The following is a 16,187-nucleotide window of genomic DNA, read 5'->3' on the forward strand; positions in this document are numbered from 1 at the left end:
GCTCGGCCTCCCCGAGCGACATGCGGCGCTGACGAGCTGGGGACCCTCCGCAGCGACGCCATGAATCTTCTGCCGTGTAACCCCCACGGCAACGGGCTTCTCTACGCCGGCTTCAACCAGGACCACGGTGAGGACGCCCTGTGCGCGCCCGGGCCCGGACGCCCCTTCCCGGCCGGGCGTCCCCCCACCCCCCAGCTCCACACGGAGGGTCTCTGTCCCCGGACGCCCCTTCCCGGAACCCCCACGGAGGGTGTCTGTCCCTCGGGCGCCCCTACTGGGAAGGTCTCTCCCCCGAGCTGACGAGGGTCTCTGTGCCCCGAGCCCTACATGGTGGGGTCTCCCCTGTACGCCCCTTCCAGGCCGGGCCCCCCCCCCCTGCCGAGTCTACACGGAGGGTCTCCTGTCCCCGGGACGCCCCCTCCCGGCCGAGCCCCCCTCTACTCCCCGGTGTCCCCCGCACGGCCGAACCCCCCGGGTTCTGCCTGGCCCCGCGCCCCGCCCTCGCGCCCCCGCTCCGGGCCTGGGGTGCGAGCCCAGCCAGGCCGGGCGGGCCCCGCCCCTCCGAGCCTTTAGCAACCTCTCGGGCGCGGCCGCTCCCTCTGCGGCCACCCTCCTCCGGGCCGCGCTCGCTCCCCGCCGTCCCCGCCCCGGCGGCCAGCGCGATCCGAGCCCGGGCCTCCCTCCGGGCCGCTCGGCCACCTCCCCCGCCACGTCCTCTTCCGGCCCGCGGGCTCCCACCCGGGCTTGACGATGATCGGTCGGTTCCCTCGGCGCGTGTCAGGTCTGCCTCGAACTCCGTCTTCTGTTCCCGTCGGTGACCTGGAGCAAACAGCCCGTGCTTGAGTTGGAAAACGCTTCGGTTTTTTCCAGTTGCCTACTCACTTTTTACAGACGATTCTCTCAGGCCTAATTGGGTGTCTTTTTGGTGATTTTAATCAGAAAATGGCATTGAAGGAGTGAAGGAATACTTTCTCCTCCCAGGGTTTTTTGTTTGTTTACTGAAATCGCAGGACTTCTAAGAACTCGATTGCTCCGTACGCTTGTAGGGGAAATCGCATCTTTTTTTTTTCCTCACAGTTCCGATCCCTGCTTTACTTACAGGGTGATTTAAACCACACTTGTCCTCACCCGAGAAGGCTGCGGGGGGGACGCGGAGGTGGGCCTGGGGGAACGGGGTTGGATCACGACCTCTCCGCTGCAGACCACTGTGTCCCCGCTGGGGAGAAGAGGGAGCTGCCTTCGGGGACAGACTTCTAAGGGCTTCCACTCGTTTGCCGTGGGAGGTTCTTGTCTGCAGAGGGTCAGAGCACGTCCTGGAGGACGCGCGCTGTGAGGGTCCTCTCGGGTGACGGGCAGCGCTGGCCTGCGTCTCGCCGCCCGTGTTTGGTCCGCGCGTGTTCGCGCTGGGCCCTGCCCGCAGCTTTTGACGGTGTCGGTGAAAGAGAGGTCAAAAAGGCCTGCGGACGACCCAGGTGAGAGGGCGAAAAGGTGCGGCCGTGAGCGAGGTTCGGGAAGTTTTCAAGAAGCTGGAGGAGGCAAGTTTACTTCTGGCCTTTGAGTTCCCCGAAGGGTTCTTGGAGGAGGTGACAGATTAAAGGTGGAAAGGTTGGGAAGGGTGTGGGTGCCTGGGGCTAAAGGACCACTGGTGGTCTTTTTTTGGCCAGACTGCAGGGCCTATGGGAACGTGATTAGGGAGGTACCGGTGTGCTTGGGGCGGGAATCTTTGACCTTGGGCGATAAGTAAGTTTAGATAATAATTGAGAACTTTTCAAGAAGTTAAGTGATACCATAACTTCTTAAGAAATATGCTTTCAGTGAAAAACATCTGACAGATAGCTAGAAAAGGGAGAGACAACTGAAAACAAAGCAAAAAGTTTAATGCCTGGAAGTCATTTAATGCAAAGAAATCATTCTTTCGTGAATCTTTATATTAAGTTTCAGTGTCATAATTGTGGCTCAGATGATGGTGCTAATTATTTAAGAAACAAGAAGTTTATAATATTTTTACAAAAGTTTCGCTAAAGATTATTTTTAAAATATCGCGTTGGTTTTTAAATAGACATATTTCAATTGTCTGAAAAATAGGCTTTTGTGAAACCAGCTCATTTCATTGTAAGAAATTACAAGTAAAACTTTACAGTGTTTAAAAATAACGTGCTTTTAAACTTAAGCTTTTAGTTACCCTTAGGTTAATTCCATATAAAGTAAATTTTTGCCAGATGATTGAGTATATTATCTTTTGTTTTTACTTATACTGAATTTTAATTTTTTAATTTTTGATTGTTACTCCCAGTATTTTTAACACTCATTGCAACTTTAGGCTTAGAAATCAGTTTTAAAAGGACGTTTGCTTATAACTCTAAGTTGTCTCAACTTTTGCTTGTCTTTTCCCAAGGTTAATTTGCACCGTAGTCTTCAAGAATCTTAACTGTTGATATGTACATTTCTACAGTCTGGCAGCCCTATTTTTCTTTTTCTGTTCCCATGGGGAGCACAAGTGTTTGGCTGTATATACTTTCTCTGTGTACTGGTCTGTCCTGCCTTGACCAAGACCGGAGGCCGCTGCAGTTCTCACGTGTGCGGGGGTGTTGCATGTGGACTGCATGTGCTCCATACGCAGAGGTCTGCCCTTCCGTGATTCTCATGCCCCGTTGCCCTGTTGGGCTTGCTACGCACTGCCAGCTGCCCCATGGTGGGAAGAAGTGTTAAAGTAGCAGGGATGGGAAGATCGATGCCAAGTTGTGTATGATAACCAAGTGAACTTGGTTAATCATTCAACACACGGTCGCAAGGATGGAGCCAGCCTCCCTGAGGGGGTTTCCAACCTTTTGGTGTTGGTGGAACCTTTCCTTTTAACTTTTTATTGAAGTACTTTTTATTGAAGTACTATATGTACAGAAAAATGCATGTCCTACATGTTCAGCTTGATGAGTTTTCCAAAGTGAATTCACCTTGGAGCCCAGGTCAGGAAGCCGCACACACCTGCTCCCCTTTCGTTGCTCCCCTCTGACTTCCGCTGGCCAGGGTTAGTTTTGCCTGCAGGTGTGCTTTTTTTTTTGGCTCTTTTATTCATCGTCATGTTTATAATATATTTTTCGTATTGAGTGTATCTGTAGATCATTCTCATTGATGAATAGTGTTTCTTTATGTAAAATGTCACAATTCATTCATTCCACAACTGGCGGGCTTTGGGGTAGGTTCCCAGTGTTTGGCTACCATGAGTATAATAGCGCTACTATGAGCATTCTGATACATGTCTTGGTGAACACGTGTTGTCATTTCTGCAAGACATGTACACCTGGGAGCAGAATCCACAGCTGCAGTAGATGTGTAAGCAGTTTTCCCACGTGGCTGTACAGTTTGCTGCCCCAGCGGGTCCGAGTCCCCACGCCTCCGTACCCACCTCACCCTTGGTATTTGCCATCATTTTAGCGAGTATGTGGTAGATCTCATTGTGGTGTTTTGAGATCATATTTGCATTTCCCTGATTCTTTGTGTTTATTGACCATTTGGATATTCTATTTTGTGAAATGTCCAAGCTTTTTGCTCATTTTTCTATTGGGTTGTCTGCCTTTTTCCTGTAGGTTTAGAGCAGTTTGTATATTTTTACACAAGTCTTGTCAGAAGTGTATGTATTCTGATGAAAACACACAGGGTAGATGCAGGCTTAGAAGGTGGGGAAGATATGTCAGCGACCATGCTACCCTGAACACGCCTGGTCCTGTGCAATCTTGGAAGCTAAGCAGGGTTGGGTCTGGTTAGTACTTGGATGGGAGACCACCTAGGAAGACCAAGTGCTGTAGGCGTAAAACAAATCAAAACAGAGGTTGGGGAAGATATGATAGTTGAGAACAAGATTTGACCCCTGTATTTCCATATTTTCCAGGAAGCAAAGCTCTGATTCTTCTGCCCAGGTTACATGATTTCAGTAACACAAAGAGGGCGTTGCAGCCCAAATAAGTGAAGTGGTAATGAATAATGTGGCACTTCTGAGTGCATCTCAGAGCCGTGCTATTGACTGCACAGCGGTCTCCACCTGCCCGGGGCAGCCGCGGTGGTCCTCGACTCTTATCCTGAGGTTTTATAGGTCACGTGGACCAAACACGTCAGTATGCCCTCCACATTTGGAAGGGTGGCAGATAGGGCAGGATAATGTGGTCCCAAAGCCGGAAACCAGCAGAACAGAATTGAAGAGGGCCTCGGCCTTGGCGTTCACACTAGCCGCGCAGCTGTTGTGAGGCTTTGCAGCCTGTCTTGTAGGATGGAAGTGGAGGGTCTGCTTCTCCTTCCGGCCACAGGCTTTATAGGAACCAGCAGCTGGACGTGCTGGCATTTGAGATCAGTGTGGTCTTGGGTCGCACTCATGGTGCATGAAGTTTAGGTCACAGGGTCATCATGGAACTTGGGTGCTTCCTTCAGTTCCTGACATGGCTTTAACTGGGCCATTAACAGCTTGGCGTGTGACTTGTAGGTGGCGACCTGGGTCTCTCCTGGTGACCAAGACAGGGGTTTAAGGAGTTAGGATTACTTAACAGTGGGAGTGAGGTCATGGGAGTCTTCGGGTCTGCCTTCTAGAACACCATGCTGTAGCAGCCTTTTCCTCTCCTCAGCCTGGTCTGTCCCCACCTGCTGGGGTTGTCCTCTGGGAGACACGGGGTTCCTTGTTTGTTGTTGCCTGTCCGTGACTTGGTACCTGACACGCAGTGCTCAAGAGGCGTGTTTGGCACAAGGCCATGGTGCATGTTAGAGGCAGGTGTCAGCGGGAGTACACAGTGGCTCACGGAGGTAAATGCTGAACCCCTGTCTCTGAAATTAAGTGTTTCAAGTGCAGTCTGGTACCCGGGAGTGTCACGGAAGGGCCCTGCAGTGCGGGGGTGGAGTGGTGACTCCAGAGGCTCCTTTGCTTGTTAAACGACAAAACGAAGATGTGCTAGGATGTGCACACCATTTCATAACAGTCCCGGGGGGGTGGGGCGTGGTCTGAGCACCTGCAGGAATTCTCAGGGGAGGCGCGTTGTGTAGACCTTGTTTTGCCACGCTAGGCCTGGGGTCCTGAGCTGAGACCACAGCAGGTGATTAACGTCTCTCTCTCTCACTTTAGGGTGCTTTGCCTGTGGGATGGAAAATGGATTCCGAGTCTATAACACCGATCCGCTAAAAGAAAAAGAGAAACAAGGTAGGAGTAACCGACATTTCGTAGTTTCTCTCCTTTTTCAGCCTTCAAGGAATCTCAGCTTTATCTTGCAGTTGCAGGTTTTGAGACTCGTGAGTGGGGTTCGTGGTCCCCCATGGACGTGGACATAGCTGCGCTCTTTCTTCTGTTGAGCTGCTGCTGGTGCTTGGCTCTGTGCAGGCCCAGGGTGCAGAGGTAGTTCAGCAGGCTTTGGCCTGGCTGGCTCTCCAGTCAGTGGCCAGCTTCGAAACGTGTCTTTCCCCTGTGTCTTCAGTCCGTCCTAGCTCTACTGGAGGAACGGGTGTGGTTGATGCAGGCCACTGTCACTCCTCTGTTGAATGTCAGATTGTAGAGAGCTCAAAAGGTGGGTTTAATTATAGCAGATGGGACTCTTAACTCTTGGTAAGTGACCAACACTTAGAAATGTCGTTTGTAGCAGTAGATGGTGTTTAGCTTCTTTTTACTTGTTTCAGTGTCTTAAATTATGTTTTTATAGAATACAAGCTGGAATTACAAATTCTACTAGTAAAAGTAAAATAATGGTTGTCTTTTTCCCGTTGACAGGAAAAAATGTCAAATTTACAGGTAGAATTTTTTCAGTTTTTTTTTTCTCCTACGTATTTTCCTTAAGCCTTTAGCTGTCTCCTGCTTCTCACTGGCTGGGAGAATCCAGCACTGACAACAGATGAACACATCTCAGATAAATTGTAGGAAATGAGAAACATCCTTTTTCTTTTCTGCAGTTGGGGTTTTGTGTTTTATTTGGTACATAAGTTATATTTACTGATGCTAGAAATTTTCCTCTCTAAGAGGAAGTTACTACATCCTGGTGCTTCACTAAACGGCCTCTTCCCATTTTAATAACTAATACCCTATTTTAAGGATTTTCAGGGTTGTTTTTTTTTCTTTTCGGTAGTGGAACCCCTTTGTCAAATGAAATCTTCTGTATAATTCTGGTATGTAAACTAGTGGTGCTTCACATGTAGGAGTTTATTTTGTAAGCCGAGGTCTGTAATTTTCGGTTATTGGAGGAAGACAGTGTATCCTGCTAGTGAAGGGCCCAGACTCTGGACCCACGTTGTTTAGATCCGAATCCTGGCTCTGCCCCTTACCTCCTTGCTGTGTGGCCTCGGGCAAGTTCCACACCCTCTCGGCCTCGGTTTGCTTATGTGTAAAAGGAGGACGATAAGGCCTTCTTCCTGAGGTTACTGCAAAGATGGATGATCACGTGGATTCGTGGCTGGCACCCTTGGAGCGCTGTCGGCTGTGCCCTGTCTGTTGACAGTGGTCGCAGCAGTGTCACTCTGGTGGAGTGTGGCAGGGGAGCCCTGAGTCTCTGTCAGTCTCCTAGACTCTGACTTCTGTTACTTGGTTTTAGTTGCATAATGAATTAAGACAATTCTGCTTACAGATAAGTTGTTACAAAATATTTTGAAACAGCTTGACTTGCAAATTTCAGGATACATTTTACTTAAATTGATCAGAAACAGGAGTTATAGACTAGTTTCAAAATTGAGTCACTAGCAGCATATTAACAATTGCTTCCTAATTAATGAAATGTTTAAAGTAAGTCCAGGATTTCTAATAAATATAAGTTAGAGAAGAAGCACTAAAACTCCCACATTTCAGGCAGGTTTGCCACTGTCGCGCCGTCTTTGTTCACCGTCACTGCTCAGCTGTGCTGTCTTGGGCACTTAGCTTGTAGTGGATTTGGTGCTGTGCTTTTTGATGGTGCATTTCATATGGTGCAAATTCAGCTATTTGCACTTGCAGGCTGGTCTGCTGTTACATTTCTGGCAACTTAAGAACTCAATAATAGAAAACAGAAGACTTGACCTTGTTCCTTTTTTATCTTCGAGGTCTGCTTTCCTAAATGAGAGGGGAGGAAGTGGGCCTGCACTGCAGTGGTCGTCCACAGATCTGGGCTCTCAGCCACGTTGTCTCCAGTGTGACCGTGGCACTGCATAAGGAGACCGTGTGATAGGCTATGAGCATAGTGCCCCTTCTGAGCGTGCCCACGGCTGGCAGGGACGAGGAGCTGGGGGCAGCATCCTCCCTCTGCCCTCCGCGGTGCTGTGAGTCCTGCGTCTTGGGCACGCCTGGAGTGGGTTCGCTCCAGCCGTTGGCCACTCTGCTTTTGGGGCCCTTGGGAGGATGTGGTGCTGCGTGACACGGCCTGTCTGGTGTGGGGTCAGTGCAGGCTTCAATTCAAGTGTGTCACGCCCATCTAAGCGTGCACTAGAGGGAAGTCTCAGCGGTTGTAATTCAGACAAATTCAGATGTGTCAGGACCGGTATGCTCGGTAAAATACCATTTCCAGGGGTTATGGAAATAGAGGGTGCGCGGAGCCAGCTCACCCTGCTCGGAAGCAGCTGTCCGCGTCGGGAAGCCGACTACAGTGCGTGTGGCTCAAGCCTGCCACCTGCAGTGGGGGCGGGAGGCACAGGGCTTCGGAGGGGCGTGCCCACCTCTCCTTCCTGGTGACCAGCACTCACACAATGATGTTGGGAGCCACCTGTGGGGAGGTGGAAGGGACACAGACCTAGAGGGAACGTCATGCGACTGAATGGAGTAGCAGGTGCAGGCTGCTTGTTCCTGAGCTCACTGGGTGTTGGAGGGGTCACTCTGGCAGTAGGGCTGGGGGTACACTGATGAGTAAGGTGGGCAGGGCCCTTGGTGAGACACAGCAAGTATCTGGACATGAGAGGTGACCTGTTTGTGCACAATTCCCGAGCTTACCCGCTCCAATAGCCTGCCCGACCCGACAGTCCACTGGGGGCCTTCCCCATGGCCCGTGGTCCCTGTTACATCTGAAGGTCATGTGTGCTGCATGCTCCATGTGGTCACCCCAGCAACAAGGGTGAAGGGACCAGAGAGGAATGGGAGTGGAGCAAGCCGATTGCTGGGAAGCGGGCGGGGGGAGGGTATGACTTAGTGCACAGCTGAGCGAGGCCATGGGGAAACAGATGGTTAGTGACCTGTTTCATAACCTTGGTGTGCAAGTTTAAATCAGTAGAACCTCTTTGTAATTTGGCAAAATGTGTTCATTGTACACATACCCACACACCATCGGACTCAACAATTATGCTTAAAAGATTTTTTCTGAAGGGAAGAAATTAGAAAAAAGGCACCGGATGTGTGTATAAATATATTATCTGCAGCACTGTTCTTGGTAGTGTAAGTGGCGGGACCTAAGTGACAGTCGCTGAAACCCATTAGCATGGTTCTAGTGTATCTGTACCACGTTGCAGCTCCCTGTGGTAGAAATTCCTGACGTGGCGGGACAGTGGGACGTGCCACGCTGTTGGGGTGTGGGCTCGGCGCAGTGTGGGTGGCACTGTCTCTTGGGTGGGGACAGAGACAGTGTCTGCATGGGGAATCGGGAGGACATCCACGATGCCGTCACGTAGTTGCTGCTTTGTGCTTCGTGTTTCGGTGTTACAGTGACGATGTTCCGTGAAATGACCAGCCCACAGACGTGGGGAGGCCGTGCGGCTGCAGGACAGACGGGCCGCGGGGACGGAGCCTGAGCTCTTGCCCTTGAGTGCGAGGAGCTTGGGTTTCGCCCTTCCGTGAAGCGCACCTGGACTTTGAGCCTGTCTCAGCGGAGCGGCACCAGCGCTGCGACGGCCCCCTCCGTTTTTCCCATTTCTCAGTTCTCGAGACTGAGGGCTGGGGGTACACTGATGAGTAAGGTGGGCAGGGCCTGTCGGGGTTAGAGAACTTCAGTTCTCGAGTTCTGTCGGAAGAGCGGGCAGGACCTGTCGGGGTTAGTTTGTGCCGAGGTTCCGTCTGTTGAGGCTGCCGGAGCGTGTCCTGTGTCCTGCCCGGTCTGTTTCTGCGGGTTCGGTGTTCTGGGCGGACTGCTGCTGGCCCGCGACTCAGATGTGCGGGCATCAGCGGGTGTCCTCGGGGCGGCCTCTGTGTTTCCCGTGAGCGAGCCCTGCCCCTTGGGCCCTCTCATTCCCACCCTAGTGTCGTGGGACACAGGAGGCTCTACTTGCAACCTCGGGCTTCCTTTCGGGGGGCCCCTCCTCTCCAGCTGCATGAGGTGGGTGTCCGACGCCCCGGGTGCTGTGGGAGGTGGCAGGGGCGCATGGCCAGGGCTGGGGAAGTGTCCCCTGACTGCACAGCGCCTGGAGCCTCACCTCGGATCGCGTCTGTCCTCCCAGCAGAGGCTTCTAGGTCCTCTTTCTCGGCCTTGTCAGTCGATGCTGAAAAATCTGCTTTTCTCTTTTTGCTGCCGCAGTTAAAGCCCAGAGACCAGCTGTTTACACTGGTGACTAAGTGCTCATTTGTCTTAACTCTTTGTGACTTGGGGTTGAGGCTTTTTAAAATTGCATCGAAGAGTCAGCCAGGAATAGGCATCATGGTAAAATGAAATATAAAATGCTGGTTTTTGTTTAAAAAATCACAGCCTGTGTCATTTAAATTAAAACTTTGGAAAATGTTTTTCATAATTTTATTTTTTATTGTAGGATCGGCGTGCTACAGTAAATAGTTCAGGTGTACCAACATTGTAATTCAATACTTGCATACGCCACATAGTGAGTAAATAAAAACTTTAAAAAAATTTTTGAAACAGAACCTAACAGGCTTTTGACAAAAACTTTTGGTGATTTCTTTGTGTGAAGTACTTCAGTTTTCATTTTCTCACATGTCCATCTAATTCTCTAGGACTGGTTTCAGAGGTCACCACAGCCTGCGGACGTGTCTTCATTTTCCCGTTAGTCCTAATCACATCGTGCTAAGGGAGTGACATGTTGCTTTTAGAACTTGAAAGATGTGTGATTCGGACAAACCCAACATTAAGTGAGAAGTCAGTGCCCAGTTAGTGTTTGCACGCATTAAACCTTTTGTCTTGGTGGGGTAGTGTTTAAAGAACACGTTAGTTACTTCTTGACATAATTCCCAGGTTGCTCTTAAGAGATGTGATTCTAGAACTTATTGAATCTGCATCGAGGAAATAGATGTTCCTAACACATTTCTAGAACTCTTTATCTTGCAAAACAAACTGTCTCTGTTAAACACTAAGTCCCCACCTCTCCTCCCAGCCCCTGTGAACTGCCGTCTCCTTTCTCTTCCAGTGAACGCTCTAGGTGCCTCGCGTAAGTGGGATCCTAGAGTATCTGTCCTTTCGTCACTGGCTTGGTCGCTGAGCTTAATCTCCTCAAGGTCCATCTCTGTCGTACCATGTGCTATAAAGGTCCTTCCTTTTTAACACCGAATAATATTCCATTGTATTGACGGGCCTCTTTTTCCTCCCTTGGTGGAAGTCTGGTTGCTTCTACCTCTTGGCTGTTGTGAATAACGCTGCTGTAAACGTACCTCTTTGAGACCTTGTTGTCCATTCTTCGGAACGTACGCTGTACAGCGGGATTGCTGGCGGGGGTGGTGGTTCTGTTTTTAATGGTTCAAGAACTGCCGGGCTGTTTTCAGCCGCAGCCGCGCCACCGGTGTCTAGTGTTCCAGTCTCTCCGCACTCGGCCTTTGCCAGCACTCATCTGCACTGTGAACGTGGCACCTGATGGCTGTGGCGTGATGGGTGTCTCATCGTGGTTTTGATTTACATTTCTCTAACATTTGGTGATGTTGAGCATCTTTTCACATGTGTTTTGGACCCATTACCTTGGGAGAAATGTCTCATTTGTCTATGTTTGTTTTGTTGCCTGTGCTTTTCATATGTAAGAAATTGCTAAGTCCAGTGTCACAAAGGTTTTTGCCTGTGTTTTTTTCTTTTAGGAGTTTTATAGTTTTGGATCTTACATTTGGGTTTTGAGCCCATTTTGAGTTAATTTTTATACATGATGTAAGTTTCTAACTTCAGTCTTTGCAGGTGGACATCTCGTTTTCCCAGCAGCATTTCTTGAAGAGACTTTCTCCCAATGGGGGGCGGCGGGGGCAGGGTCAGCTTTTGTTTAATAGCAAGTTATTCAAAGTTTCATTAAGCTCTGGTCTGGTGCAGTCCTCAGTCAAGGGCGTGTGCTGAGGCCAGATGTTAACTGGCAGCTCCTCTTCCTGTTGGCGACTGGTTTGTGGGAGCCAGGGCGGTGGCCGCGGTTGCTGGTGCTGGTGTCCTGCGCTGTGGGGCAGGGAAACAGGGGCTCTTGGGGGTCTGGGGCCGCATGCCTTGCCCAGGAGTGAGCCGCTGTGGCTGCTGGGTTTGGGCCATGGCCACACGTGTGGAAACAGAATCACCGAGGCAGCTCGTGGCAGTGGAGTGCCGAGCGGCGCAACAGAAAGCTTCACCGTGGGCCGTGTTGGTCACCCAGGGCCAGGGCTTCTCCTGATGCAGTGCGGCTCGCCGCACAGGGAAAAGTCCTTCTTAGGGTAGCCCCTAATTTTTAGGGGGTGGGTCCCTCACTTGCCTTTGCTGTGCCCTTGCTGTCCTAGGAGCTCACGGTCATTCCAGACCAGAGTGCAAGCTTGAGGAGAACCGGGTGGGCAGTCCTGCTCCGTGACAGACCACGTGGAGTGTGTTGGCTTCACGAGCCCACACTCCTCAGCGGACTCCCATGGCGTCTCCCAGAGTGGACTGGGCTCCTTCTGGCACAGGGGACACCAGACAGTCTGACGTTTCCCTCTTCATGGGATCCGTGGATGTTTCTGAGCACTTCAGACTCAGTGGAAGAAGCGTTTCAAATGATAAATGAGAACCTCAGTCATTGCACTGAGGGTTTAGCTCACTTTCTCGGAGCTGACAGATTTTGCTGCACCATAAAATGTGAATTGAGGTATTTCGTACATTTTGCCACATGGGCTTCTTAGGGTGCTGTGCGCTCAGTGTTTATCCATGAAAACAGTCGGTGGGTGGCAGGTGCCGGGAGAAGTCTGAAGCCACAGCTAGTACTTTTCATAGCCATCACCGTGCTCGTCACCGTGCTCGTTTCTGCTGGTGCTGACGTGCTCTGAATTACTGGTTACAAATGAAATGCTGATTGTAACGTTTTCACCTTTTTTTCTTTTTTTTTAAATTGTAAAGTATACATACTAATTTCTTTTTAATGCCATTTCAGAATTTCTAGAAGGAGGAGTTGGCCATGTTGAAATGTTATTCCGCTGCAACTATTTGGCTTTAGTCGGTGGTGGGAAAAAGCCGAAGTACCCGCCCAACAAAGGTAAAGGCATCGTGCACCCAGCAGTCACGCCTCCCGCGTCGTGCTGTCTGGACTTGCTGGAGTCCCGTGTGTCTGTGGCCATGTGGTCGGCCCGTAGTGCTGTGAGGAGAGGCGGACCAGCCACTGGGAAGTCGGCATCCAGGAGAGTCTGGTCTCCAGTGTTCCGAGGAGAAATGTGTGACAAGGGCCACCGGCTCCTGTTGACACAGCGTGTGCTTCCCCATGAACGCTGGCCAGATGGGGCCTCTGGACCCCATGTCACCCTGGTGGCAGAAGAGTCCTGAGCTGGTTTTAACGTGCAGTGTGGGGAGGTTGTTCTGTGTGAGCCTCTGGTTCACCGAGCCGTGGGTTCGGTCACCACACGGAGCAGAAGCCAGCGTGGCTCAAGGTTCAAGGGTGTGGTTGGTGGCGTGTGTGCGTGAGTCAGAGTGTGTGCATGTGAGTGAGTGTGTGTGCCAGGAGAGCGCAGTGAAGGGTCTGGCTCCTGTGGTGAAGAGGAACAGATAAGCTCACCGACCATCGCTGTGCCCTTCGCCCTGTGAACTAGACCTCAGGTGGGGGAAGGGAAGGAGGCTGGGGGGCAAGGGTCCAGGTGGCTGATGGGCCGGTCCAGGGCCCTGAGTACCCAGTTGGGGGGTGATCAGGGAGCTGTGCCAGCAGGTTTTGGGTAGAAGTGGGGTGGGAGGCAGGGCCAAGACGCCAGGGAGGGGGCAGAGGTAGGAGGCGGCATGGGGAGGTTGTGAGCGGAGCCTGGTGGTCCTCAGGGGCATGCACCGGACACAGGCGGAGACGGTGAGCCCCAAGGAGGAGTCCGTGGGCCAGTGACCTGACCGTCCACTGGCAGCCTGGGCACAATGCTGAGATATAGCTGCTGGTGACAGGTTCCAGGGGAGGTGGGAGGGGGTAGGCCGTGCTCCTTCAGAGTTTGGTGGGGACAGGCAGATGGAGTGAGGGCTGTCCCCCATGAAGGGAACAGTGGGTGGGGGTCTCCCAGGGTGTGCCCAGGCACGAGGGCAAGCTGAGCCCCGCCGCAGCAGAAGGAGGATTGCCAGGGGGCGGGGGCAGCGTGGGGAGGCCCAGCGCCGGAGAAGACCTGGGCACGCTCGAGCCCACAGGAGCCTGGGGGACTGTGCGAGGGTGATGCGGGAATGAGGCTGCCCTCCGGTGGGGGCTCACCCCGAGGGCTCCTCCTGAGCACTGTGTGCTGACCCCCCCACGCCTGTCCCAGAGGCTGCGGGTCTGAAAGCCCACGCTGCTGTCCAGGTCATTGCCGGCACGGGCCAGTGAGCAGAGTCCATGGCTGTGAGTCCTGGAGGAAGTCACCCAGAAGTGACATGGAGCAGCCGTGCTTGGAAGGTGGGGGCGGGCTGTTGCAGTAGAGTGTGGGTGCTTTCCTCGGGCCTCTTGGGGCTGCGCAGACACCCTGCGGCCGGGTGGTCCTGTTTCGTCATGAAGATTGTGCTGGCCACTGATTAGCAGAGGGCGTCGGGGCCTGGCCCCACCAGTGGCCCTGCGGTGGGGGCGTTCCAGGCCCTCAGGGGAGCCGTCCAGCAGTAATTCCCGGGCCTCCTTGCCTTACGCATCCTATTCTTAGTAAAGAAATGCCAGGAATGGAAGTGTCTTGGAAATTTACAGACTTAGAATAAAACAATTTTCTAAAAGATAGAAATTTCTTGACAGTGGAGTTCACCCAGGTCTGTGACCCCCTTGACACGGCTCACCTGCGGGGTTCGGCCTGGTTGGGGCCAGTTCGCTTTCGTTGTTGAATGACAGAGTTTGGGGTCAGCTGGCAGAGCCAGAGGAGGCTGCCTTTTGGGTAACTGCACAGGCCCTGGAACGGACGTGCCCTTTGCCCAGCGGGCCTGGGCCGAGCTGCCTTGACTGGGGAGCCATCCTGCTCGCTGAGGGCGGCGCCCCTGCCCTTGGGCGCTGACCTCACAGACGGGCTCCGTGAAGAGGGCGTTTCAAAGGAGTGGCAAAAACGAAGTCCCCTTTTCGTTTTAAATGTTGTTGCCTTTTAGTTAACCTTCAATAGTCAAAAAGTTGCATGTTATTTAGTAACAGTTTGGTAGTTCTTTTAGGCTAGTGGTAAATTATCTCTTGATTTGAGAGTCGTGCTGGCAAAATGTAAATTGAATGTGGCCTCCAGGATTTGTGTTCGTCGTGGTAGAAGGGCCTGCAGGGGACGTACCTGTTCCTTTCTAGCCCTGGTCACCTTGCCAATGACCTACCTGCTGAAGGAAAAACATGTGCTTCCCCTGACCTCACACCCTTTGTAGATGGCTGTTCAAATGGAGGCGACAGAAATGGCCAGCATGCTCCCTGCCTCCCCCAGCACTGCCGGTCAGCATTCTCACCGGTGCGGTCCATGGCCTGTTAGGGACCAGGCCGCACAGCAGGAAGTGAGCGACAGGCTGGCAAGCGAAGCTTCAGCTATATCTGCAGCTGCTCCCCAGCGCTGGCATCACCGCCTCAGACCATCAGGCTCTGAGTTAGCACCAGTCCCTGGTGCCACAAAGGTTGGGGACTGCTACTTGGAATGCAAACCACTAATCACTCCTAAAACACTTCTGAACTTGAACAAGACAAGAGCAGGCAGGTGGGGTTAGGAGATGCACAGCCTGGTTTTTGTGCATCTGACGTCGCAGTAGAGCTGAGACCTTGCTTTTCTGGATCCAGGTTTTTCTCTAGCACTTAACTCTTCGTGACTGTGGTTAGGGTTTTGGGCCCCGCCAAGTCGGAGCACTAGAAGTGCGGTGGGGAGAAGTGTCCCTGGACACTAGGCTAGAGTTGGCAGACAGGAGACCGAAGCGTGTGTGGATGCGTGTGCATGGGCGCGTGTGTCAGAGACAGGTGAGCTGCCTGGGGTGCTGACCTGGGAGGGTGGGGCGGGTGGAGGGTGAAGCCCTGGGAGCCGCTTTGGGGTGGCTCTGAGACCCAGGTGTGGCATGGGGAGCACCACCTCTGCCTGGTGAGGCGACCATGGCCTCAGGACCCTGCAGAGCAGCCTGGTCGTTGTCACGTTCATGCGTTCTTTCTGCCGTTGCAGTGATGATCTGGGACGACCTGAAGAAGAAGACCGTCATTGAAATCGAGTTTTCTACGGAGGTCAAGGCCGTGAAACTGCGGCGAGACCGGTAGGTGTGATGCCTGATTTCGCAGTGGAGCGTCACTTTCTCTGACGTTGGCGGAAATGCTTCCCTACTGCAGGAAGTAGGCGTTCAGGAAAATGATGAATTAAATGCAGAAAACAGTCTGTGGCCATGCCACCCTGAATGCGCCCAATCCCGTCTGATTTCGGAAGCTCAGCAGGGTTGGGCCTGGTTAGTACTTGGATGGGAGGCCACCCAGGAAGACCAGGTGCTGTAGGAGTAAAAAATAAAAAGTAAGGGATTGTAAGCTGACAAGGTCCTTGCAATCTGTGAGGTCAACCACGGGTCGCCTCCCCTAAAAAAAATGCAGAGACCATAGTTTATGGGCCGGAGACCGTACAGATTGCTCACACTGCTGCAGGGAAGGCTGTGAATCCCACCGGCTTCACAGGGCGAGCAGGTGGCGGGCGTGGGCTGGGCCCTCGATGGCTCGGCCTTCAGCGTCCCCGGCCGATAGGTGCAGGTCTAGGACCCGCGTTGGGAACTTTGAGTTGCCTCACTCTTAGTCCGTGCTTTCTTAAAAGCGGCCTCAGTGAAAGTTTGTAGAGTGACGGTAAAGGAGGGTGTGGAAACTCCTCAGCGAGGGTCACTGACCCTCACCTGCCGAAAGCCCAGCCATTGCCTTCCTGGCGTTTAGGGGAACATGGAGGGTTTTCTGAGTAGGTGAGTAAGACAGCAACGTTTCGTTCATTTGGATTTGATTTGACATGATTTACCTGTTGCACTCAGCTGTGGGAGGACAAA

General features: G+C 52.4%; 1 protein-coding gene and 2 pseudogenes across 2 annotated transcripts in view; all 3 read left to right on the forward strand.

The window, feature by feature from the left end:
- WDR45B (WD repeat domain 45B) overlaps positions 1–16,187 on the forward strand; it is a 41,020-nt gene that overhangs the window by 17,109 nt on the left and 7,724 nt on the right. Inside the window, exons 3-6 of one of the 2 annotated variants that reach the window (XM_039859460.1) lie at positions 1–127; positions 5,102–5,176; positions 12,190–12,291; positions 15,341–15,428. In XM_039859460.1, coding sequence (XP_039715394.1) covers positions 61–127; positions 5,102–5,176; positions 12,190–12,291; positions 15,341–15,428 — 332 coding nt within the window. In that variant the 5' untranslated portion in view covers positions 1–60. Of the gene's footprint in view, positions 128–1,200; positions 1,473–5,101; positions 5,177–12,189; positions 12,292–15,340; positions 15,429–16,187 lie in introns of those variants that run through there. The other variant, XM_039859461.1, reaches the window with a different exon arrangement.
- LOC120600475 (uncharacterized) lies at positions 3,688–3,806 on the forward strand (annotated as a pseudogene).
- LOC120600408 (uncharacterized) lies at positions 15,545–15,663 on the forward strand (annotated as a pseudogene).

Source organism: Pteropus medius, unplaced genomic scaffold (genome assembly GCF_902729225.1).
Source record: "Pteropus medius unplaced genomic scaffold, Ma_sr-lr_union100, whole genome shotgun sequence".
Taxonomy (NCBI): domain Eukaryota; kingdom Metazoa; phylum Chordata; class Mammalia; order Chiroptera; family Pteropodidae; genus Pteropus; species Pteropus medius.